Consider the following 24,078-nt stretch of genomic DNA (forward strand, 5'->3'; position numbering starts at 1 on the left):
ATTTAGTTTTAACATTTATTTATACCACAATGCAGAAAAAAAGAGGATTACAAGTAAGCAAAAAAAAATAGGATAATTTACTAGACTAGCGCTACGACCAACAAAGAGGGTTACTGGTATTACTCCTCAGATTCGGGACTCTCGATGGACTCGCCCTTGGCCTTATTCTTCTCGGCCTTGGCCTGCTGCTTGGCCTGCTCCTTGGCTGCTTTCTGGGCCGCCTTCGCCTCCAGCTTCTGCTGCTTCTTGGCCAACTTCTCCTGCTGCTTCTGGGACTTCTGGCGGAGCTTCTCCTCGGCCTTGTACTGCTTCAGTTCCCGCTTGATGGCCGACAAGTCGCTGATCTCTGTGGCCTCCTGGCCGGGCACAATCTGGGTCCAGTCATAGCGCCAGCATCCGCCAATGGTCGCCTCGAATTTTTGGCCGACCGAGCACCTCACCACGAACTCGTGGAATCCACCCTGTAGGCTGGCCACGCAGTAGTAGTAGTAGGTGTCATCGTGTCCTGCAAAACGTCCCACGGACGGACATTGGAAGCTGTCGTCCTGGCACTCGGATACGTCGCGGGTACAACGCTTCAGGATGGACGAAAAGGCGGTCTGTGGCGGGCAGGTGACCTCGATGTCCAGGAACCGGCGAAGGAACGGATTGTAGAGGCAGTTGTGATAGCGCTTGCAGTCCCCGCTGACCGGGAAGAGTCCTGCCGATTGACAAACGAAAGGAGCTGGGGTAGGTGCCAGGGTCGGGGTCACTTCGCTGGAGGGTGAGGTTTCTGGTTCCGAGGTGGTGGTTTCTTCAGGAGCAGACGTGGTTGTTTCAGGCTCTTGGGAAGAAGTCTCAGGAGCGGCGGTAGTCTCAGCCTCCGAAGTGGACGTCTCTGGAGCATCAGAAGAGGTCTCTGGGGCGGCAGAGGAGGTCTCTGGAGCAGCGGAAGAGGTCTCTGGGGCGGCAGAGGTGGTCTCTGGAGCAGCGGAAGAGCTTTCCTCAGGGGCACTGGTGGTCTCATCATCTCCTGAGCTCTCCGTGGTGTTATCTTGATCTCCAGAGCCAGCTTCCTCAGGAATAGTGGTTAGGCTACCTTCTGTTGTTTCCTCTTCGGGCTGAAGTGTGGTGTCGTCTCCCAAGCCACTTCCCGAACCATCCACACTGCCGACCGTGGTGGTGTCTAGCAGGGGTTCCGCCTGGCCCAGAGCCTGACCGGAGCCATCGCCGCTGAGGGCCAGAATGCCGCAGGACTTGGTCAGCAACTGAAAGTTAGCCAGGGTCAGATGTCGGCCAAAACGGCAATCCTTGAGCGACTTACCAGGGCGGCGCACAGCACCAGGATGGCGGAGAACTTGGAGATTCTGGAGCTCGTCATTTTGCGAACTGTAAAGGTTGTAATGATTTCTTCTGTGATTTCGGTTGTGTTGTGGTTTCTCGTCATCGTCTAGCCAGTGGCTAACGTCGTCTAGGTCGATCGTTGTATGAGCTGACTATCCACACCTCCAGCGGTTATATAGCCCGATCTCTTATCGGGCTCGGAGTGTATGGGTGAGACTCTATATGTCCCCCTCATCGCCTTCTGACGTCTTTCTAGGCGGGTTTTTTTCTTCGGTGTTTCGGTTTCAAAATACAGTTGTAAACCCATAAAGGAGGAAAGGCCATCAGTAGCACCCTCGGACTCCCGCGGATGTGAAACGGAAGTGTGTAAAGATAAAATCCATCTTCACGACCAGATAAATCACATTCCCCGGCCAAAGGGACGTTAGGAGTTCCAGATTAAATGTTTACTTGGCCAATATGCTCTTCTCTTTGTACTTTTTATTTCAATCTTTACCAAAAACAAAAATAAGTGACGCATCGGACAACGTGACTTGCCAAATCAAGGTTCCAAACAAAAAAAAAAAAATAATTCATAAAATAAAAAAGACATCCAATATTTCTTGCATCTCTGGTTTTCAGATCGATTGATTAAAAATTAAATTTAATTTATTTAATATAGATAGTAATTTGATATAGATTAAATATAATAATCCTATTAATTTATAATATATATATTTTTCAATGCGAAATTAAAAGCCAAAAATGGAGCCATTTACATGAAATTAGGAAACCGCGAGAAACTCATCCGCAACGAAGTAAAAAGCTTATTTATAAGTAAACAAAAAAGTAAATAAATAATTGAAAAAATAAAAATAAGAAACCCAACGACTGAATTATTATTTAAAAAAAAAAATTAAAATAAAATAATGGAGCTCACAATGATTAATATTATTTTAACCGAAAAGAGCAAATTTTAAAAATTATATATATATTTTTCAATGCGAAATTAAGAACTAATAATGGAGCCCATAGTATATATGAAGCTAAGAAACCGAGAGAAACTCACCCGCAATAAAGTAAAAAGCTTATTTATAAGTAAACAAAAAGGTAAATAAATAATTGAAAAAATAAAAATAAGAAACCCAACGACTGAATTATTATTTAAAAAAAATTAAAATAAAATAATGGAGCTCACAATGATTAATATTATTTTAACCAAGAAGAGCAAATTTTAAAAATTATATATATATTTTTCAATGCGAAATTAAGAACTAATAATGGAGCCCATATATATGAAGCTAAGAAACCGAGAGAAACTCACCCGCAATAAAGTAAAAAGCTTATTTATAAGTAAACAAAAAGGTAAATAAATAATTGAAAAAATAAAAATAAGAAACCCAACGATTGAATTATTATTAAAAAAAAATTAAAATAAAATAATGGAGCTCACAATGATTAATATTATTTTAACCGAGAAGAGCAAGTTTTAATAATAAGATATATTTATTATTATAAAAATGGAGCCCATAGTAAAGCAAAAAGTAAATAAATAATTGAAAATAAAAAATAATAAAAATCAAATAAAAATATTATTGACAAGCCGTCCGAGCAGTTGGGCTTTCTGCCTCGGACTGACATCGAAATACCAATTCCTGCGACAGGTCTCAAAAAGGTCAAGGTACATAGCCTACTTGGTCTGGATCATATATAATTGGGGTCGATAACCATATCGATAATACAGCCGTGAGTTTATTGTTATATCAACAAAATAATCGTTTTACAGGCCTACTTATCCATATTATTCATGATTTATAAATATGGAGGTATACAGGTATAAATTATATCAATGGTTTTTAAATATATATGTATAATAATTTAAAAGTATAAATTATATCTGGCTATGCCTACCTACATATATCTGTACAGAGTATACTATCTTCAAAAAACCTATATAACATCTGAAAGCCTCATAATTATATTTTAGCTCTACCTTATACCTTATATATATAATTGACAGACAATTTAAGGAATATAAATTCAAGAACCACTAAATATATGTATTATATTGAAGTTAAAGTTAGTCACTTCATTTTTCTAAAAATTTCCTAACAAATAAAATTATATTCTCAGCTAAAAAGATGATTATGATACTCAAATGACTCATAATATTATTCAAAATAGACCATGTTCTATGTCCTCTATAAAATCTTATCAAAAATGTTGTCAGTTTTTTTCTTTAAAATAAGACTTTAGTAGACTCTAATTTTTTATTATAACAAATTCCTTAGTTCTGATAGCGTCTAGTTTTTCTAGTTATATTTTTTAAAATTTTATGACTCTTTAATCTACATTTCCAGGCAAAGACACAAAAAAGCAGAAAGCACCCAGCACCCAGTAAAAAGCCAAAAAGCAAAGACAAACTCTGCTTTACATATCTGACGTTAATCTGTCGGATATCTCGCCGCCTGGCTATCTCACAGATACTCTGCCAGAGAACGAACCGTACATATGTATGAAGGGTGGACTGTATCTGGTGGATGTCGGGGTATCTGCTATATCTACTATATCTGTTTGATAAGAGCCTGATTTTTATCAGTATCCCTCGTCGTGTGTTGTTGTGTCGCTTTTGGGTTTGGCTTTGGCTTTTTGCTTTTGGCTTTTGGCGATGATGAATGCCAAAGGCTAGACATAACACTAAAATAAATCCACGGCAACGGATCTACGGCAAACTATCACAACATACCTATTGATATCTGAAGAAAGGCAATCACAAGATTAACCAGGCAGCCATGGCAGCCACAGGAGGAGGAGTGGGTGTGGCAAGTGGAGGTGGAACTTCTCCAACAGTTAGAAGACCCACAGCCCGTGCCACGGCCGGAATTCAAAGACGCCGGGTGGTCAAAAAACACATCCAACAAAAGTATATGCTCTGCGGATTCGCCATTCATGTAAATATTAAAGATCTATATCTAATACTATATAATATAGAAAGTATATAACTTTTCCAACAGGCCTTTCTAGCCACTCCAGCCTATTTGTATGGCAATGTTGTGGAGTCGGACAAGGATCTGGTTTTGAGAATATGGCCCGCCATTGTCTACCAGGCCACTGGGGAGATATGTCGCTCGATCATGGAGCACCTGGACACAGAGTACAGTGGCCGATCTAGGGAGACCACCCAGTACCGAAGGGTCTTTCTCCTGGCCACCCTAATCGCTTGTGTTTCTTTGATGGCCAGCGGGATACTGTTCTCCTCCGCCTGGATTGTGGTGACCACTACCACTCAGGTGGTGGCCATAGTTTTCTATGGTTTTTTTGCAGGTATGATATATATTTTTGTATTAAGTGGGTATTTTTCAAAAGGGTTGATGATGCGGATGATAGATATCTTGAAGACTTTTCCATTATTATTCTGTTTCCGTCGAACACCTAAGTGGTGACCCCGACCTAGAACTCTTAGTGGTAAATTGTAAAATATAGGCGGCATTGGTTAGTTTTTTGGTGAATCTCAACTCTTAGTGGTGACCCCGATCTATTATCCAGTTTTTTCTCTTAAATAGTACTATATTATCATATTTGTAAACCATTTTAAGTAAAATAACTTAAAAAAAAGGAGACATCTACAAAATCAATGTAGATGACTGACTAGATGGCAAACCCTTGGCTGTTAGTCCGTCTTTGGTGAACTCTAATTTGGTGACCCCGAAAATACACAAAGGAGTATCTCCTCCAATATCCAAGTACAATGTTTTTCATTGCCACTTTTTAACTATTTCCCTCCATCTCTCAACCAGGCATCGGTTCCAGTCTCTTTCTATGGAAGACCCATGTGATCCTAGAGGCAGTACGTCCGCGAGAGGATAAATACGTGCGGAAAACAATACACCTGTGTGGCGAGGCCTTTTGCCAGCTTTTCCTCTCGTTTGTGTTTACCAGCTTGAGAACTCTTTATGGAACAGCCCAATCCATAGTGCTGATGTCGGCCCTGCTGGTGAACCTGATACCCCTGAGTTTGATCATCACCAAGCATCGGGAAGATGCCTTCACCACAAAGAGGATATCGGTGATCAAGGCGGAAACAGGATTCGCTGCTCTGCCTTTGAGAGCTGCTCTGGCGGATCAGCTGGATGGTCTTGAGACTCATTCCTGGCGAAATCCGGCCACAGAGATGACCACCACCTCGACAGCGCCGCCAGGAGCAGCTGTGGCTGCCGCCGTTGTGGACACACACAGCACCTACCTCCTGGCCACGGACGAGGCCTATGTCACCTACGTGAATCCCAATGGGGTGGAGATCATGGAGATCATTCCGGAGGAAGATGAAACCATTTCCATGATGCGTTCTAGTAATGCCACCATTGATAACTATGCCATGTCCGCCTCTCAGACCTCGCACAAGTCATTATCCAATGGCAGGCTATATCCGTTGCCTTCAATTAGTTCTCCAGGAGCTGCGTTCGTCACTGGAACTGGAACAGGCACCGGGAACTCTTCCCCCTTGCCTCCGGACTATGTGAATCTGGTAAGGAAAAGATAAAATCTTGTTAAAATAGATTTAAATAAACTCTTTCTCCAAAAGCGTCGCATTCGACGCATGTCCCGTGCCGTGACCTCTCACCTGTGGTGGAATCTGCTCGACAAGATCGCCATGCCGCTGCAACAGGCCTTATTGGTGCCTCAATTGTATGCCACCACTCTACTCCTCTCGGCGGACATCTTCAGCTATGTGATGTGCCTGACCGTCTTGCCAGGATTGGCGGTTAGTCATCATGCCCTGAAAAATGCCGAGATACCTTTTCTGTTCTCACTTCTGGCATTTCCCTGGATGTGCTTCTCCCTGATGACCCCGCGATTCGGAACGAGTCTCTACAAGAGGAAGCTCCAGTGGCACACTTTGGGCAGCATATGCAAGTGTCTGGCTCTGATTTGTGAGTATAGTTTAAGGGAAATTAGGATCAGCCTTGAATTAGAGGAAGTACAGTCATATTAGGCATGTCTATTTCGTCCGTCTGTCCGTAGGTTTTTTGAGGGAACTCTAAGGGAACTGTTGCTCTATTTCTAGAGCTATAGAACTAGAACTTGGCACTAACTTATAATATAGTGTTCCTCAATATATAACCCAACATGAATAAAATCGAACCGAATGGTAAGACTAATTGAATATTTTTATGTAGCCAGATTCTAAAGACTATTAAGATCTAGAATTCATTAAAAGATTCCCCTGATTATATCCCGTTTTAAAAGACCCTTCTATATACAAAATACTACCATAACTTTAATTATTTTACTAAAACATCTCACGCTTCCACAGTCATCAGCTTCAGCACCTCCAAGTTACTGCTCAGTGTCTCGGCTGTTCTGTTGGGTTTCGGCCAAGTGGTGACCGCCTTTCTCCAGGAGCTCGTCTTCCAAATGGGCATGACCAGGGCCAACTGGACCGCCATCAGGCGACCCGTGCACTTCACCAACGGACTCCTGGTGCTCCTGTGGGGCGCCATGGCCCACTGGGTTGTAGTGAGGTACTCCTTTCAGGCCACTGTGGGACTGGCCGGCGGCATCTATGGACTAAGTATGCTGCTCTGGAACTTTCTCTTCTTCTGCTGCCAAAGCAAGGACTAGGGATTCTACAAGGACGATTTCAAAATTGCTGTTGTTGCTGTTGCAGTTGCTGTTCTAGTTGATGTGTGGATGTATTTTTGTGCAGTGATATTAATAAATAAAACATAAACTATAGGTGTCAAAAATATATCTAACCAATAATAATTTTTTTTTAATATAGGGAATTTAAATACATTTATTTTTTAATCAAAACCCGCCTTTTTAATGTTTTTTTATTTTTAAAACTTTCCTAAATAAAACCCGTGTCGCCATCTATCGGGTACGATTTCCTATGGAACTTTATATTTATTGTGAAACAAATTATTTTAATAAATTTAAGGTTGAAAGATTTCTAATTATATAAACATCTCGATTTTTTAATAGCTTCTTAATATTTTAATACCTTTTCATCGGCATGACTTTTTTTTGTTTATTAAAATTTTACCAAAATGTGTTACAGCTACCAGTGGCGCCACCTACGGTTGATAGTTTCCTATAAAACTTTTTTGTGATTTTACGGGTATTGGGAAAGAAATTTTAAAAAAATTTAATAAAATTGTGAGTTAAATAAATAATTTAACAAATCCCGTATATATTTTTTTAAAACATTTTTAAATTCCCAAGAGAAACCTCTAAAAGGGAAATAGTAGAGCCACCTTTCGTACATTTATTAATATTAAAACACTTAAAAGGTCTTTTAAATTCTTTTTTAACATAGTTTTTATATTAAGCTGAGTCGTTTTAAAATACATGTTCAGTATTATTTACCTAAAAATTTAATATTTAAATTAAACACATGAATATTTAAGGAACAGCGATAACTAGTTCCGATAAAAATAAATTAAAAATAATAACAAGTTGTATACAACGTATTAATATTTATATCCTTATAAACTGCATACGTTTATTAATAATAAATTACTATAATAGTAAATAAAGAAAAAATAAATCGAAAAATGCCAACGCTACAAAACAGTGGCAACGCAGGCGTCCCTTTTAACTTCACTAGCGAACGGTAACACTGGCATCATAGCACGCCAAAAAAAATGAAATGAAAATTATTTCATTTAAGTCGACGTTCTCAATCTGTTAGTGTTACTGAAACCGAATCGTCTTATTATAACTTTCAGAAAATATCAACGACCGGTAAGCTCGCATTTTAAATAGCCGCTTGCAATCAATATAATTTCGGGCCAAATTTTTCTACGGCCCGCCGCGAGAAGCGGGAAGCCTGAACATTTTTTTTTTTCGGCCGGCATTTCGTGCAGAAATTTTTGCATTTCGAGGTGTTTGGAATAGTATTAGTAATGATATCGTACTCGCGGCTTACAATATCGCTCTTTGGCATTGCAGAGTATTTCGCGACATACGAATATTCAACACGCATGTCGCTAACTCATCACAATGGGTTACACTGGCAATTAGACCTCAATGGCGCCACCAGTGGATCGGGTCATGTACCGCCACCTTCTCCTCCTGTAGCCGATCCGTCGACATCCCAGGTGAGTGTTCAACATCCGGCAGTGTCCGTGTCCACAAAGGAGGAAGAGCATGAGTCTGTGCAGGATCAAACAGGATCAGTACAATCCAGCGAAAACAATTTTCAGCCAATAGAACAGCACGAGGCTGCTGGAGACAAATCGCAAACCGAACCGGGAAACAAAACTAAAAATCAATTGATATTCCTGGGCCTTGAGCGCAAAACCATTAATGTCGATCAAATACTGTCGAAGATAAAGTTCGAACCGAGTGAAAATCCAAAAGTCAGTCCTCCGCAGCTGGAGAAACTGGTAGAGTGTGTTAAGCAGACTCTTAAGTTTATTCGGGATATCACGGAGCGATTGGTGGCCGTACCAATTAGTAAAAACGCCATATCCCTGCACAAAGTATCTCTCCTTTTGCGCGAGAAATTGATCGATGTTTGGCGCTATCTGGTGCAGTGCCACACGGAAACCCGCAGTAACCCGCCGCTCCGGACCCTGATCATTGAAGTGTTTCTGGGCTTGCAGGCCGCATTCGAGCTGACCCATCTCGGCGCAACTTGCGCAGGGAATAATTTGAACAACGATCCAATGGGATTGGATTTATTAACCCGATTTCGTCAAATCTTAACCGGCTGGCACAAGCCGAAGGAGGCATTGCCTGGCACCAGTCCGGAAGAAGCGGGCGGTGGAACAGGCGGTGACTTGCCGGCCAGAGAGGATCCACCACAGGACTTACTTGGTAACTCTGCACGGAAGAGAAGGTGGGTTTTTTTTTTTCAGAAATTCCAATATTTCATATTTGATTTGCGATTCAAACTCCTTATCTTTTAGGTACCAGGATAACGATCCTCGACTAATCAAGTACCGTAAGGTGGATAATTCGTTTCCGCGTTTCGTTGCTAATGAAGCTGCGGAGGACTATCCACCAGCCAGGTTAATGTCAGAGCGCGAACGAGAGCCGATGATGGCTCAGCGAAACAATACCAAGCGGATGTCGATCTTTGATTCGCCGAAGATGGTACAGTATCGCGTACGTTTTGGGGGTAACAGTCCCCTCGATTTTTCCGATGAAGATGACGATGAACTGCAACAAATCCCGCGCTTCGCCAACAATAGCGGCGGCACCAATAACACAGTCGCAGCCCTGACGGCTTCTAGTTCCTCTTCGCGTCCGCTACAAGCGGCCTCATCACTGAATCACGGCTCGGGATCACTCCGCACCTCAATGCTCTACTCTGACGCCGTGCGTCTGGGTCAGAATGGCTTCAACGATTCGCGCATCAATGGCCATGGCGAGGATTCGGTTATTGCTCAAGAGGAGCAGCGCTCGGAGCGCGAACAATACCTTAGCCTGATCCGTAATCTTTGCTACGACAAGTCCACCGTTCGTCCAGCCACACCGGCGAAAACCACCGGCATCTCATGGAGCTCTATTCTGGGCAACAACAACAAGCAGCAGGAGCGCTTACCCCTGGCCTCAGAGCGCCAACAGCAACCGCCCGAGAATTGCGCCTACACCAACTATGCCAAGCTCCTGGCCCAAGCCGATGAGGCAAAGCCGGCTCCGGCTCCTATCCAGCCCTACAACAGCGTCAATAGCGCCACCAGCCATGCCTCGACCATTTCCCATAGCGACGCCTCCACCAGCTCGGATGCTCAGTCCGTCGTCATCACCGGAATCGATGACAGTAGCGAAGATATTAGCGATCAGGGGGAGCCGAACACCAGTGCGACTGCCAAGACATCTGGCGGATTGAACACCTCGCTCAATAACTCGCTGGTGGCTCGTTTCGCGAAGTCGCTCTTCTTTCAAGACGACTATACCGAACAGTACCGCGAGAAGGCGCTGCGCCAGCGCAAGGAGATGGAACTCAAGCGTGAACAGGCTATCGAAGAGTGAGTATCATCCGGGATTTTGTCCTGCAAGCAGTAAGCCTTGCTCGACAATCCAAACATCACATATAGTGTTCAGTATTGAAGCATCCAATATCCACTACTATATGCGTAGCTATATTTATATATATTTTTTTAAATATCATAATAATTAATCTTATATTTTATAATGTTCAGATACGAGAAGTTGCGACAAGAGCGCTGCGCCTACGAGGTAGGATTGCGCGAGACTATGTTAAACTATAGGCTGCCTCACAAGCCCATATTTGTCATTGGATCTATAGAAAGAAAACCGGAACCTAAGGAATCGACCCGGCAGCCTCTCACCGATGAGCTGCTGCGTCGGTTCACCGACCTGATGCAGGGGGCGGCACAGCAGGTGGGCTAGAAAGTACCTCATTATACCATTATAATTACTAATCTCTGCTCCCCGACCAGGTTCTGATATCGAAATTCAACATGAACATCCACCGCAGCGATATCCGCACCCTGCTCGGAGGCAAGTGGTTGAACGACGAGGTGATTAACTTCTACATGAACATGATAACCGATCGATCCGAGCGCCGGGCTGGCCAATTGCCCAGCGTTTATGCCATGAACACGTTCTTCGTGCCACGCCTGCTCCAGAACGGACATGACGGCGTCAAGCGCTGGACTCGCAAAGTCGATCTGTTCTCCAAGGACATAATACCGGTGCCGGTGCACTGCAACGGTGTCCACTGGTGCATGGCGATTATACATATGCGCGATCGCACCATTCGCTACTACGACTCGATGGGCAAGCCCAACCAGCCGGTGCTGGACGCATTGGAGGCGTATCTGCGGTCCGAGTCGCTGGACAAGCGCAAGAAGCCATTCGACACCAGTTGCTTCCGTATCGAGAGCATGCCCGATGTCCCCCAGCAGACCAACGGCAGCGATTGCGGCGTCTTCAGCTGCACGTTCGCCGAGTATATAACGCGCGATCGCCCCTTCAATTTTAGCCAAGAAGACATGGATTATTTCCGCAAGAAAATGGTCCTGGAGATCTGCGGCGGCGAACTGTGGTTGTAAAGATACTTATATAGATATATGTCTAGGCCACCGGCACGATTCGGCCAGACATCATTATTTATTTTTCGATAGTTTAGAAACGTAACCATAATCTTTCCAGGCGAGCGCTATGAGATTGAAAAATACTCGTGTACTCCTCGAATCCATCCTCCTCGATCGACGGAGCTCCTTGTATTCGACAATTCAAAAACTAAGACTACGCAATTGTACTACACACAATTTTAACCGACAAACCCCTTCAGATCAGAGCCTGGATAGCTACTAGTAGGCTACTTATTTTAACAAATTCTGCACGTTTTTTTTTGTACAAATCAGGGCACGTAGAGACACACAAAAAGCCACAGCATCAGCATCAGGTAATTTCAAACAAAAAAACAAAAAACGATGCTGTTAACAAAAAACATTGATGTGAACAATTGCGAATAAAAAAAAAGCGAAACGAAAAGGAAATCTATATCTTATGTAACAGAGTAACTAGTTTTTGAATAAAGCGCTGTCCATAAAACCCCCACTAGATGTAATTTCGATTATTCGGACATCGATCGGCGATGCACTCCTCAGCGTGCACGCACAAACATGTCTAAAAATAACTTTTCGGTTCACAATCTGAGCAAACAAACGTGTAAATTCAGGTCCATATACAAAACTATTGTTTTTCAATTGCAACTTTTGTAGTTTTCTGGATTGTTTGAATCTTTTGTCGGTTCGTCTAATAAACTTTAATTAAAATATAGACCTGTACATTTTTGGTTTAAGACTCTAGGATATACACATGTATTTTTTGAGAAATCTGTTTAGTTTGTACATTTATTTCACAGTTTGCAATTTTGAAACATTGTAGTTTCATCTGCAATCGGTGCTTAGCGTTTTCTACAAAATATTTCTAATATTTACTTTATCGAATAAAAATTTAGCGAAAATCATTTAAAAAATACTTTTTTTGGGGTGAAAACAAGAAATTTGTGAAATTTTGGTTAAAATTAATAGTCAAATATTTTTATAGTTTTTATTTCAAGATTATCTCTTAATTATTTAAACAATACTTTTAATAGGTAATTTTACTAAAAATAAACCTGTTTTTACATTAAAATTAATATTAATAGTTTAGTTACAACGTATTAGTTTTTATTTAAGAAAAGGTTTTTGGAAGAAAATTATAACTTGGGATAGTTTTTATTTATATATGTATAATAGTAATTTAGTTAGATTATTTTTAAAAGTATATATTACTTAAAATAAACACAATCTACAAAAACATTATTCAGTTTTAATTTTTATTTTAATGGAAGTTTTTAATCAATTTTCAAGATCTTGGAGAGCTTTCATTTATTATTAACAGTTTATTTTCTAGAAAATATTTTTAAAAGATTATTTATTTGTTTTTTGTTGTAAAAAAAAAAGACTTTTTTAAATAAAAATAGGTAGGAGTAGATAAATTAAGTGAATATTCTTTTAAAATATTTCTTTTTGTAAGTTTTAGTTTTTATTTCAAGGGGAAAGTCTTTTGAAAAGCAGAAACTTGAGGAAAACCTACCAATTTTTTTGTATTTATAGTATATAATTATTATTTATTATAAGGTAGTATAATATAGAGTCCTTATTAAGTAATATTGTTAAGGTAAGAAACGTATTAAGGGGTTATATACAGTTGTACCGCGCAAAAATATGGATTTTTATCGATTTTTTTTTGACACCATAGAAAATATTTATGAAAAATGTTTTACCGACGTTGTTTAGTACATGTTTCTGGGTACCTAATTAAATTTGTTCATAAAAAAAATATTACATAACAAAAATGTTATAGCCGAATTCCCGGATCGTCTTTTTTCGATGGTGTCTTGCGGTGGACATGATTTCTCGAAAACGGTTCATCCGAAATCCAAAATTCAAAAAAGTATAGTTAGTATATTGTATTGCCTAGTCCGTGAACGAGGGATTTTTAAAAATTTTGATTAAAAAAAAAATGGCGACTTTTTTAACAAAAAATTTACTTTTTCAAGGTATAAGATTTTCGTTTTTTGTGCTTTAAAAAAGGAGTTTTCAAAAAAATTGAAAATCCCTCGTTCACGGACTAGTTAATATCATAATAAATAAGTGGTCAAAATTTGGTGTTGATCGGATTAGTAGTTTTTTAGTAATCGTGTCCACCGCAAAGGTAATTTCCCAAAAAAAAGATTCTGAGATAATCGTGTTTAAAGTTTCAAGTTTGTTCAAGTTTTATATGCAGATAGTGTGCTATAAATAGCTACAGCTTCGGATCTAATGCTCCGATCGTTATCAATTTTTGTGGGAGTACACCCAATAGAATATACTTAAAGAATATGCAATAAAAAAAAAATCGATTTTTTCATATATCACAACTGTATATAACCCCTTAAGAAACCTATAAACAACAAAAATAATTCAAATTCTATTTTTTCATTTGCAATTTCTTAAATAAAATAAAAATATTTCCTCCAAAAACTTTCGAACATCCCGCTTTTTCTCATACGGGTGGCCATTTTGTCAGAACTAACGGTACATGGCCAACAGTGTGACCCCAAACCGCCAGTGTGCCCAACGCCTGGCCGTGTGCGTGGGCCGGAATGGAGAAAATGTAAGGAAGGAAGAGCGCAAAAAAGAGGGCAGCAAAGACGCGGAATGCGGAAAATCGGCCAGCCAAGGAACCAGAACGGAGCAGAACCGTGAAACAGTTGCAAGAGAGGCGCGCGCGCGGTCAGAACTCGGCGACGGCAGCGTGGGGCATGCAAATTATGCCAAATAGCCAAATCGAAAGGCAAACGCAAACGAGCAGCGCCGACCAGAGACCACAAAATGCAACGGAGCACCGGAACAGGGACGCTAGATAGCGGGAAGGGTGCGGCGACTGCAACGACAGCGGTAGCATCAGCATCAGCATCAGGAGCGGCAACGGCGTCCAGCGGGAGCACCGCCACCATTGATGCCGGAGGCGGAGAGTGCATCGCCGGAGGCGGAGGCACCCCAGCAGGCAGAGGGAGCGAGAGCGGGACCATCATCGAGAGTGGATCTGCTGATCCATTAACGGTATTGTTACCCCTGGAAACTAATATTTATTTATTTAACGTTTCGTTTGTTTTATGTATTTTCGTTTCACTTCCATTATGTACGAGTATGTGCTTGTGTATTTATGGTTTGTTTGGCCTGGCCAAAAAAAAAAAAAAATTATATAACATTAAGCGAATGGCAGGTTCACCCCCGCTGGAGCACCCCTTGGCTGGAGCACCTTTTCCCCCCGCCATGTCTCGCAACCTTCCATACAATCGTCATAAAAATGTGTGTGTGTGGGTGGGTGGGTGTGTGCGTGGGTGGCTCCTCGGCTCGTTTCATTTTGTTGTAATTTTCCGCAGCCACCGCGCATGCCACCCCTCCTGCTCAGAAGACCCAGGACCTCCTCCATCCATCCCATCCCCCCATCACATACCCAAATAAGGGGGGGAAATCATCTTAAAAATAGGCTAAAAATATTTTGTTTTGTAGAGGATTTTTTTTACATATTTTTGTTAATATATAATTATATAGAATATATTTTAATTATTAAAATTTAGTTTATGAAGTTAAAATATATAATTATTTTTTTTAGGGTTATTTTTAAAAACTAAGAAACTTTTTCTAAGCATAATTTTTATAAATCTTGTATTTGTATTATATTTATTGATTTTAAAATCATTTTTATTGGAAAAACAAATAGGTGCAAATAATGTGCCAAAAATAAAAATCGATTTCCTGACCCGAATAAGTCGCTACCCCCCTGCAACTTTTCACGTGCCCCTCGGTTAGTTTCTCTAATTTACGGTATACTTGGTGGCCTTTGTTTGTTTGGTGCTTGTTTTAATCATTCATTGGTTTTTTGGCCAAAAAATGTCCCTGCCGGGGTTTCATCTTCTCTGTCCCTCCTCTGTCTCTGTCTCTGTGCTTGTTCCTGTCTCTTTCATTGTTTACCGTGCGTGTCCTGCTTCCTGATTTAATCGCAAGGCATTCCATTTCATTTCCAACGCCTGGCCAACAAACTAACCATTCATTTTCGGTGCTAATTAATTTTTTTTTTTGGCCAGCTGGCTGGCTCATCATCATCATCATCATTGTCTTCGTCGTCGTCATCTTCCTCATCATCATCTAGGTGACGTCAGGAGCAGCTCATCTATTTTTGGGCCTTAATCCTTTGCTAGGATAACACTGGCTGAGAGCAAGTGAGAGAGAGTGGCCAAAAGAGAGTGAGAGAAAGGGGGCTGGGAGGGTAAAGCATGGCCTTGCCACCCCCACATTCCGCCCAGGAGGACTCAAGGACTTGTTTATTTATAACTCCGGCTTCATCCAATTCGGGATGCCATGCGGCACCTTATCCATTATTCAGTTAGTCGATATATATAAGAGCTGATATATATATAAGAGTATATAATATCTTATATATAGATATCCGCATAGTTTCCGCCATTATGCCTCATTGTTTGCCTTTTGTTTATTGATTTATTCACACCTCTTCCTTCTCTTCTGTTTTCTTACCTTTATTTTTAGAGCTTTTCGTTGTTTTTGGCCTTGCTGTTGTTGTTGTTGTTGTGCATTCAGAACTATAACCCAATATCATCCAAACTCTGAGGTAAGGTCCATTAAGCCATCATCATTTATTCCCATACCGTTGGGGGATTAATATCGAAACCGGAAACGGAAGCGGAAAAGCTCTAAACGAATAAAACTCAAAGATGGCCGACTTCTTCATTTTAAATTCATTTAAAGTTGAGTTTTTTTTTTTAACTTTTTATTAATTAATTTAATTAACTTAATTTAGAACATATTCTAATATTTAATAATCCTTACAGACCAGCACAACGATTAGCTGCAAACAGCAACCAAAGGATCTAAATGATCCCAAGGATCAGCCTCTACAGCCCAAGGAGCAGGCGGTGGCCATCCATTATCTGGCCAGCTTCCATCAGATCTGTGTGGTCACCGCTCTGCTGCCACTGGTGACGCTCTTCACGTGCTTCGTGACCGCCTACGCCTTCCAGTACGACGATGTACACGAGACACATTGCCGCGTGAGTTAAATTGCCCTCGATGGGTCTGGGTCTGGGTCTGGGTCTGGTTCAGGGTCCGGGGACCTCGAAATCCCCGACAGGGAGTGTCCATCCACGACTAACTGCTCCAATCCCAGTTAATCCCAGGGCCAACAAATCACTGTCATCCCCCCGGGGGGTCCTTCCAGCCAGATAGGAAACACGCAAATTCATTTTTTTAAACGACTTTTTCACCCACAGCGGTATTTGGTTTTTTTTTTTATTTTACTTGCAAGTGGCTTTACAAAGAAATCTGACAGATTAATAATAAATAAAAGTCGGTATAATTAAGAGACTGTATATTAATGTTCTAAATTAAGGTAATCATTTGTTGAGGTATTTTTAAATCGTTTAAAATAATTTAGCAGAATCAGAGCATCGAGGGGTTTCCTTATTTTAAAGCTATAGATTAGTTATATATTTAGTTATAGATTTACAATAAATTAATATTAAACATTTATTGTATAACATATTCTTTAAATTAAGAAAAAGTTGGCAGAAGTATCGGGTATTATTTAGTAAACAAAAATAGTTTCCCTTTTTCTCTTCATGTTTATTGTAAAGCTACAGAAGCAACTGAGGTTTTAAGTAATATTTTGTACATCTTTAAAATAAACTGGTTGAAAGAGTTTGGAAGAGTATCGGGTATTATATAATAAACCAAAATTATAGAATTCCTCTTCCTAATCATATCTATTTAAACGATATATAGGCTATAGATTTGTTTTCAAAATTTGTTGTACCTTCTAATGTCCGAAAAGATCAGATTTCGCCAAGTATTGTGTATTATATACTGAGCATAGTTATATAACAATTTTTTTCAACTATTTATACCTATTCTAAAGATATATATAGAAGAGGTTTTATTTATATGTATATTCAAAATTTAAACACTGTTGTTTAAAATCAAAATGGATTGGGGAGTTACCCAAAGTACCGGGTACTACAATATAGAGTTTATATAGTAATACAAAATCATTGAATTCCTCTTCCTTATCATACCTATATATCTTTTATATATATATATACTTTTAGAGATTAGATATCATAATTTTAGATATCTTTTACTTCTGTCCATTATCCATTAAATTTAAATAAGTTGGTGGGAGCTTTTACAAGGACTGGGTCTCATATAGGGAGAAGATTTTTATACCTATTATGGAGTTATACATATAAGCAATAGGGGATTTTCATTGATTTTTGTATATAAGTCCTTTACCTTTTTAAGTAAAAACAATAGGGAACGAAGGCCACCTAAGTACCGGGTATCACATAGTCATCTCAACATTTTTCGACAATTTTTTCCTTAAAAATAATTATCTACTTTCTTTACCCCTTAGGTCTACAACATAATACCTTCGATAAGTGCAATTACTGGCGTCAGTCCGCAGCGCTACTTCTGGCGCTTCAGCATTGCGCTCCACATCGGGCCGCGCATCCCCATTGCCTTCGTCTACAAGAACTACTATCGCTCCCAGCTGCGTCGTCTGGCTCCAGCCCAGGTCTCGCAGACGAACCTGCTGATCACGCTGATCCTGGTGCTCAACTGCATCGAGATAGCTTCTTTGGGCGGTGTTACCTATATATCGAATCGAGAGAATTACCGTAAATATTTATAAAATATTAAAAATATTATGCATAACATATTTATTTTGCAGCCGTTCATGAGCGCATTTTCATTACGTTCATGGTGTGCTCTCTGTGCTATATGCTGGCCACCATCAAGCTGAACGGTATCCTCAACTCTGGACAGGAACTGAGTGAGCAGCAACGCCTGTCCATCAAGTGGAAGAAGATTCTCTTCGCTGTCTCCATTCTGAGCACCATTGGGCTGTTGGTGTTCTTTGCCAAACACCGTTTCTACTGTCACGATTTGGGTAATATATTTTGGATAGTTAGGGGAACATATTTTAAAAGATTTTAATATTGTGGAATGGGGTATTGATTTAGAAATTTATTATGATATTCCGCTTTGAGATCGGTGGTGGATAGCGAAAGATGTTGTCATCATATATGTAGGTTTCAACCTCATTTTGCCAAGAGATCTTTAAAAAACAAGAAAGGAAAGCAAACTTCGGGCGGAGCCGAAGTTGATATACCCTTGCAGTTAAAACCGGATATATATCGCAAACATCGGATATAGTTGGCCGATCCTTATGAATACATCATAATAAAACCAATTAACTAAAATAATAAATCTAAAAAAAGTCCCAAGCTTCTATCTTCAAAAATAAGAAAGTTGATATTTCTACCAAGTACCATTTCCGATCGTTCAGTTATATGGAAGCTATAGGATATAGTCGGCCGATCCTAATGAAATTTCGTAGATTGGATCAACTGGCCAAAAATATAATCTGTACCAAGTTCCAGCTTTCTATCTTCAAAAACACGAAAGTTGGGTCATTTCCGATCGTTCAGTTATATGGCAGCTATAAAATATAGTCGGCCGATCCTTATGAAATTTGGCATGTCGTAATGTGTTGCCAAAAATAGCTCTCGTGTCAAATTTGAACTCTCTAACTCTAAAAACACCAAAGTTATACCATTTCCGATCAATCAGTTATATGGCAGCTATTGGATATAGTCGGCCGATCCGGGCCGTTCCGACTTATATACTGCGTGCAAAGGAAAGAAGGGTGTGTGCAAAGTTTCAAGTCGATAGCTTTAAAACTGAGAGACTAGTTCGCGTAGAAACAGACAGACAGACAGACGGACAGACGGACATGCTCATATCAACTCAGGAGGTGATCCTGATCAAGAATATATATACTTTATAGGGTCGGAGATGTCTCCTTCACTGCGTTGCACACTTTTGGACAAAATTATAATACCCTCTGCAAGGGTATAAAAATATACATATAAATAAAATGTGAAGTTGCATTAAAGGTGCAGGTAGATATAGATAGATAGAAAATAGATATAGTAAGTGTTTAAAATATTTTGCTTGTGAATCGGATCTGAATCAAAAAAGATATATATAGAAATTTGCAAAATGTAGTATAGCATAATATAGGGTTCTCACTTATGTTTAAAGCATTTTTCAAAATAAATACCTTGAAAAAAGTCCAATCAAATTTGCAAACAATTGAGAATGAGAGGAAAATGATATTGAATTCTAAATGAATTATATTATATTCCACAATCAAAATCAAATCTAAACCTATTTATAACTTAACCTCTATTAAATACCTACTTCTGTTACCCTTTTCAGCCTTCAGTTGGTTCGCATTCTTCGAGTACTTGATCGCCATTGCCAATATGCTGTTCCACTTCACCATTATCTGGGACTTCCCCTCGCAGTTCATGCTGATTGTTCAAGGACCTCGCGATAATCTCTCCCAGTACTTGAGCAACAGGCCGAAGGTGGACTAGAGTGTCACACGTCAACCACCCACCTGGACGTAATTTTTTTTCCCAGTGTACAGTGTGTTTGTGTTATATTTATATATATTTTTTTTTTAACGTAAAATTTCCATACGAAACGTACAACTAACGAACTTCTTCAAATTTAAAACTAAGCGCTTCCACACCCCATAAAAAAAGAACAGAAATCGAAACAAATCTTTATACATTTTCTTCGATGCTCCCAACCACCCGGATACACTACAAAAAAAAAATTAAATAAAAAACCAAAAACGAAAGCTAGAAACCAAAATGTTCCATAGTTCCAAAAATTATATTAATTATTAAAAAAAAAAAACATATGTATACAGGCATGTACTATATGCAATGGATATGTCAATGTAGGAGACATACGGTTCTATGTACACATTCTAAATAAATGAAATAAGTTACCTACAATCTAAGTGCACCCAGAAAATCCAAGAAATAAAATAATTATGAATGCCTAATGGATCGCAGCTCGCCAAAGATCTCAAGTCAATTTTGAAATTTCGAAAATCCGAAAAAAGTAAACTTAAAAAAGAAAAAACAGAAAATATCGAAAAAAACGAAAAAATTGAAACGAAAAGCGTTTCATTTCTTAGGCAATTAGAAATCGTATTACTTACCACTTAGTACATATCGTTTATACAAAAGGAAAGAGTAACATGTTTGCGGGGATTATGTCGGGGTGTCGGGTCCTATTGGCCCGATTCCCAATCCCAAATACACTGTAAACAAAATCCAGACAATAGACATTAAGCTGCGAAATCGAGGGCAACGAAATAACCAATAGTAGTGGCACACGGATTGGAGGTTTAGTGATGGGTATACAACAATTATACATATATATTATTTTTTTTTCAAAAATATGTTTTTGAAAATTATAATTAATTTTTATTTGTAAATCCCATCACTTTATCCTTAAAATCGGCAAATCAAGATGAAACACAGACTATACCAAAAAATAAAAAGTAGTAAATAAAAAAATTGTTCTTAGCCAACTTGAATAGTAAAATTAAAAAAACAAAACAATATAAGGATGAAAAACTGAAAAATATAAGAAATAACAGTATGCGGGTGCGAAGCAAACACTTTTCCATTTTTTAGGCTTTCCGTTGTAAGTAGGTTCACTAAATAAATATATTAAATATATATTTATAGTTAACCGAATTGTAATACCAGATTAGGATCAATATACACAAATATTTTACAGTAAACAGTATCGGGTATAGATATGTTTTGTTTCGTAAACGGAGAGTATTTAGCTGAAATCGAAGAAAAAGTTCAAAAATGAATTAGAAAACTTTGTACTATACACAGCGGAAGTCGACAAGATTTATTCCATAAGTAATACCTACTATTACTATCATTATTATTATTAATTACGAGAGATCGGATGAGGAGGATACCCCCTTTTAAGGAAAAAAAAAACTTCGTAGCTAAACCAATGAAACAATTGTTAAATTTCACACGAAATTGTATTACTTACTTGAAGCGTTATATATATATTGTATAGAGACATATGTTATGCAATAGTTGAGTTGCCAGCTTGCACCTGCGATCGAGCAAATATATATATAATATTACTACCCTGCTTCCATTACACCCATCTCGCTCTAATTCCGTATCGTTTGTCTCACTCATTTTAATACTTTTTCGATTTCTTTCCAAAAAAAAAAAAAAAACCAAAATTACAAAATGTGCCTCTCTCTTTCGCTCCTTGAAGATATGTATGTACTTCCAGAATAATGCTCTATATACACTCCACCATATATAACCATATACTACGATATCTCATCACACTCACCCGGCTATTTTCGAATTAGTTTTATATGGCAGCGGCTTCTGGGATATATACTCGTATGTAAAATGGTCAGTCACTTTTTAAAATGCAACTTTTTACCTTTTTGCATAACTTTTTAGGCGACACAACGTAAGAGAATTAATGCAAAAAATTAACAAAAAAAAAAAAAACTTAACTATGAAAAAACCAAATATGTAAACTTTGTAGCTTCCTAATTTGAATAAAGATTAATACGAACTAAAATGTCTTATAGTCAGTTCCTTGGAGCAAAAAATTAGATTTAATTTTGGAAGCACTTAATTAGATATTTTCTGTTTAATCATATTATTTTTAAATTATTTACAATTTTTTGTAGCGCATTACACATAAGTGGGAGGATTGGTGTTTATGGTTTTTCTTTTTTTTTTTTTTTGCCTTGTTTTGAAGGAAAACATTAGTGTGGGAGGACATACATATAATACTTGCACATATATACCGTTCATAGGTAGGGTCAAAGGTAGTTAAAGGTCAAGGTTGGCAATTTTTGTTGTTGTTGTCATCGTTTGAAGGTATTTTCTGATTCGTCATCACGGTAGAAACCAATTTTACGATGTAATAACCCAGCGAATAATTGGGCTTACTCAGGATCGGTATACATACGAGAATATATATGTATATATGTACAGCCATTATATGCAGGCGAATGGCGTGGAGGGTAAATGGGTGGATGGGGGAATGGTGTTAGCGTTTTGGCTTACAATTATAATTCAGTACGAGTCTAAAAGCTACGGCCGATGTGTTTCTGTGTGTGTGTTTGTTTGCTTAATTTAAACACCTGAACTAAGGTGCAGTTGTGTGTATGTGGGTGAGAGTCTGTCCTTAGGTCTACGTGCTGCTGCTCCTTCTCCTCCTCCTCTTGCTCCTTCTCAAAATCAATCATAGTCCATTACAGATTAATCTAGTCCGGCAAATCAATGCTCACGAATGGCACCACCGGCTTGAGGATATCGTTCTTGGCAGCCTTCTTACTTTTCTTGTCGTGCTTCCCGAATTCGTGCAACTGCTCGCTGCCGCTACCGCCGCCCGTGCTCGTCGACGATGAGGTGGCATCCAATGGCACCGATTGCCCGGCATTGCCGCTGTGCGTCTCTGCGTGATAGCTAATGTTGCCGTATTCCTGCAGGAAGGGCATGGCCGATAACAGGAACTGGCTAAATGACTTCCGAATACCGAACCACCACATATTTCCGCCCTTGGCCGTAAAGCTGAGAATGATTAGGGCCAGAATGGAGACGAGTAGCGGCGAGAAGACCACTATATATGGGAATTTCAGCTCGCCGTCGAGCTTGTCACATATCACCACCTGGTTTCGTTGGAAAAAAAAGCACATGTTTATATAATTTCCAATAAAAAGTTAATCCACAGCTTACCTGAAAGCACAGCAGGGGCAGCACCGTGCATATATTTCCAACGGCCGCATTGAGAGCCGCCTTCTTCTGTTGCAACGACACCTCTGGGGTGCGCATCATAATGCCACAGAATATAATATTGTAGAGAACACTGACCAGACTCAGGCAAATCACAATCCACATGGGCACAAACACCACGTCCCAGTGCCAGTACACAAACTTGTCCAGTTTCAGCGGCAGTGATACGAACTGCAGGGCATTCACAGCCAGGAATAGCTCCAGCTCAAAGGAACGATCATGCTTCACGGCCCACACACAGGCACCGACACTGACCACCGACCCAAAGATCAGCGGTATGAAGACCAGCACCCAGAGGTGCCTATCCGAGGTCAGTTTATCGCAGGCCAGTAGCTCGAACATCAGTAATATAAGATGCAGCGCCAGGGAGATGAGCATGGCCTTGAACTGAGTGTAGGCATCGCCCTCAAGGCGGTAGTGCGGGTAGCGACACCACACAATCGCCCCCACAATGGCACCCAGTATGGCTGTGCACTTCCATATCCAGAGTGGCGTAAAAATAGCCCAATAGGGCCAATCTGTGGATGGGATTGGAGGGTGATTCAATTAGGTAACACATCCAGGTGTGGCTGCTCAGGTACTCACCAATAAAATTATCCAGACGCAGTGCAAATAGCGTCACAAATGTAAACAGGCTGCAGTGGACGATGAATTTGCTGCAAAAAATCGGGAGACATGAGTGACCAATTAGAGGCATCTATGCACGCTATTTACCAGGGATTGAAGTCGCGGAAGAGCGATTCCAGGTTCATGTTCGGAGAGAGCGGCTCCAAGCTGGACAAAGGATGCACTGGTGGACACTAGTTGCTCATCGTCGCTCTCCTGGCTTTCCCTCTCACTCTCTCACTTGGGCGCTCTCTATTGCACGCGATCTCAGGCGGGGGGGGAGTAACGGGGCCAGAGATATAGCTACGATCGGCCGATATGACGTTCGTATTTATTTATTTTTGATTTTAGCGTGATGTTTAACAAATTTTACTGTCCTAGTGCTGAGAAGCGTTGCCTGAATACAAACAGTG

At 39.8% G+C, this 24,078-nt stretch overlaps 5 protein-coding genes across 8 annotated transcripts; 3 read left to right on the forward strand and 2 right to left on the reverse strand.

The window, feature by feature from the left end:
- Nucleotide 1: 1 nt before the first annotated feature.
- Mur18B (Mucin related 18B) lies at nt 2–1,478 on the reverse strand. The gene is made up of 2 exons (XM_017232604.3): nt 1,304–1,478; nt 2–1,247 (listed from the first exon to the last, which is right to left on the reverse strand). The coding sequence occupies exons 1-2, from the start codon at nt 1,424–1,426 to the stop codon at nt 120–122; spliced, it is 1,251 nt and encodes a 416-aa protein (XP_017088093.2). The 5' UTR covers nt 1,427–1,478; the 3' UTR covers nt 2–119.
- Nucleotides 1,479–3,927: 2,449 nt separating this feature from the next.
- LOC108119423 (uncharacterized) lies at nt 3,928–7,038 on the forward strand. Its single transcript, XM_017232605.3, has 5 exons — nt 3,928–4,253; nt 4,317–4,626; nt 5,100–5,827; nt 5,885–6,233; nt 6,617–7,038. The coding sequence occupies exons 1-5, from the start codon at nt 4,095–4,097 to the stop codon at nt 6,922–6,924; spliced, it is 1,854 nt and encodes a 617-aa protein (XP_017088094.2). The 5' UTR covers nt 3,928–4,094; the 3' UTR covers nt 6,925–7,038.
- Nucleotides 7,039–7,911: 873 nt separating this feature from the next.
- Ulp1 lies at nt 7,912–12,256 on the forward strand. Of its 3 annotated transcripts, none has more exons than XM_017232621.3 (5): nt 7,912–8,049; nt 8,257–9,148; nt 9,219–10,283; nt 10,458–10,659; nt 10,719–12,256. In XM_017232621.3, exons 2-5 carry the CDS (start codon nt 8,289–8,291, stop codon nt 11,331–11,333), a joined length of 2,742 nt encoding a protein of 913 aa, XP_017088110.2. In that variant the 5' UTR covers nt 7,912–8,049; nt 8,257–8,288; the 3' UTR covers nt 11,334–12,256. The 3 variants fall into 3 exon arrangements, with proteins under 3 accessions (XP_017088110.2, XP_070139153.1, XP_070139152.1); XM_070283052.1 differs by lacking the exon at nt 7,912–8,049 and having other exon boundaries at nt 8,096–8,405; nt 8,511–9,148; XM_070283051.1 differs by lacking the exon at nt 7,912–8,049 and having other exon boundaries at nt 8,097–9,148.
- Nucleotides 12,257–13,933: 1,677 nt separating this feature from the next.
- Nucleotides 13,934–21,392, forward strand: LOC108119432 (post-GPI attachment to proteins factor 2-like). Of its 2 annotated transcripts, none has more exons than XM_070282956.1 (5): nt 13,934–14,378; nt 16,169–16,387; nt 17,746–18,010; nt 18,064–18,282; nt 19,617–21,392. In XM_070282956.1, exons 1-5 carry the CDS (start codon nt 14,148–14,150, stop codon nt 19,775–19,777), a joined length of 1,095 nt encoding a protein of 364 aa, XP_070139057.1. In that variant the 5' UTR covers nt 13,934–14,147; the 3' UTR covers nt 19,778–21,392. The 2 variants fall into 2 exon arrangements, with proteins under 2 accessions (XP_070139057.1, XP_017088106.1); XM_017232617.3 differs by lacking the exon at nt 13,934–14,378 and adding an exon at nt 15,971–16,084.
- A 73-nt stretch (nt 21,393–21,465) lies between these two features.
- LOC108119430 (transmembrane protein 185B) lies at nt 21,466–24,071 on the reverse strand. Its single transcript, XM_017232615.3, has 4 exons — nt 23,774–24,071; nt 23,645–23,715; nt 23,003–23,577; nt 21,466–22,935 (listed from the first exon to the last, which is right to left on the reverse strand). The coding sequence occupies exons 1-4, from the start codon at nt 23,809–23,811 to the stop codon at nt 22,531–22,533; spliced, it is 1,089 nt and encodes a 362-aa protein (XP_017088104.1). The 5' UTR covers nt 23,812–24,071; the 3' UTR covers nt 21,466–22,530.
- Nucleotides 24,072–24,078: the final 7 nt, after the last annotated feature.

The sequence above is a fragment of the Drosophila bipectinata genome, chromosome XR (genome assembly GCF_030179905.1).
Source record: "Drosophila bipectinata strain 14024-0381.07 chromosome XR, DbipHiC1v2, whole genome shotgun sequence".
Classification (NCBI taxonomy): Eukaryota; Metazoa; Arthropoda; class Insecta; order Diptera; family Drosophilidae; genus Drosophila; species Drosophila bipectinata.

Coding starts and splice junctions, on each gene's coding strand:
- LOC108119430 (XM_017232615.3), bottom strand. CDS start 23,811: ATGAACCTGGAATCGCTCTTCCGCGACTTCAATCCCTG. Junction 23,716..23,773: donor TTCCGCGACTTCAATCCCTG/GTAAATAGCGTG, acceptor GATTTTTTGCAG/CAAATTCATCGTCCACTGCA. Junction 22,936..23,002: donor TGCCCCTGCTGTGCTTTCAG/GTAAGCTGTGGA, acceptor CAACGAAACCAG/GTGGTGATATGTGACAAGCT.
- Mur18B (XM_017232604.3), bottom strand. CDS start 1,426: ATGACGAGAAACCACAACACAACCGAAATCACAGAAGAAATCATTACA. Junction 1,248..1,303: donor TGGTGCTGTGCGCCGCCCTG/GTAAGTCGCTCA, acceptor GCTAACTTTCAG/TTGCTGACCAAGTCCTGCGG.
- LOC108119423 (XM_017232605.3), top strand. CDS start 4,095: ATGGCAGCCACAGGAGGAGGAGTGGGTGTGGCAAGTGGAGGTGGAACT. Junction 5,828..5,884: donor CTCCGGACTATGTGAATCTG/GTAAGGAAAAGA, acceptor TTTCTCCAAAAG/CGTCGCATTCGACGCATGTC. Junction 6,234..6,616: donor CAAGTGTCTGGCTCTGATTT/GTGAGTATAGTT, acceptor ACGCTTCCACAG/TCATCAGCTTCAGCACCTCC.
- LOC108119432 (XM_070282956.1), top strand. CDS start 14,148: ATGCAACGGAGCACCGGAACAGGGACGCTAGATAGCGGGAAGGGTGCG. Junction 14,379..16,168: donor GATCTGCTGATCCATTAACG/GTATTGTTACCC, acceptor TAATCCTTACAG/ACCAGCACAACGATTAGCTG. Junction 16,388..17,745: donor TACACGAGACACATTGCCGC/GTGAGTTAAATT, acceptor TTTACCCCTTAG/GTCTACAACATAATACCTTC.
- Ulp1 (XM_070283051.1), top strand. CDS start 8,211: ATGATATCGTACTCGCGGCTTACAATATCGCTCTTTGGCATTGCAGAG. Junction 10,284..10,457: donor CGTGAACAGGCTATCGAAGA/GTGAGTATCATC, acceptor TATAATGTTCAG/ATACGAGAAGTTGCGACAAG. Junction 10,660..10,718: donor TGCAGGGGGCGGCACAGCAG/GTGGGCTAGAAA, acceptor CTCCCCGACCAG/GTTCTGATATCGAAATTCAA.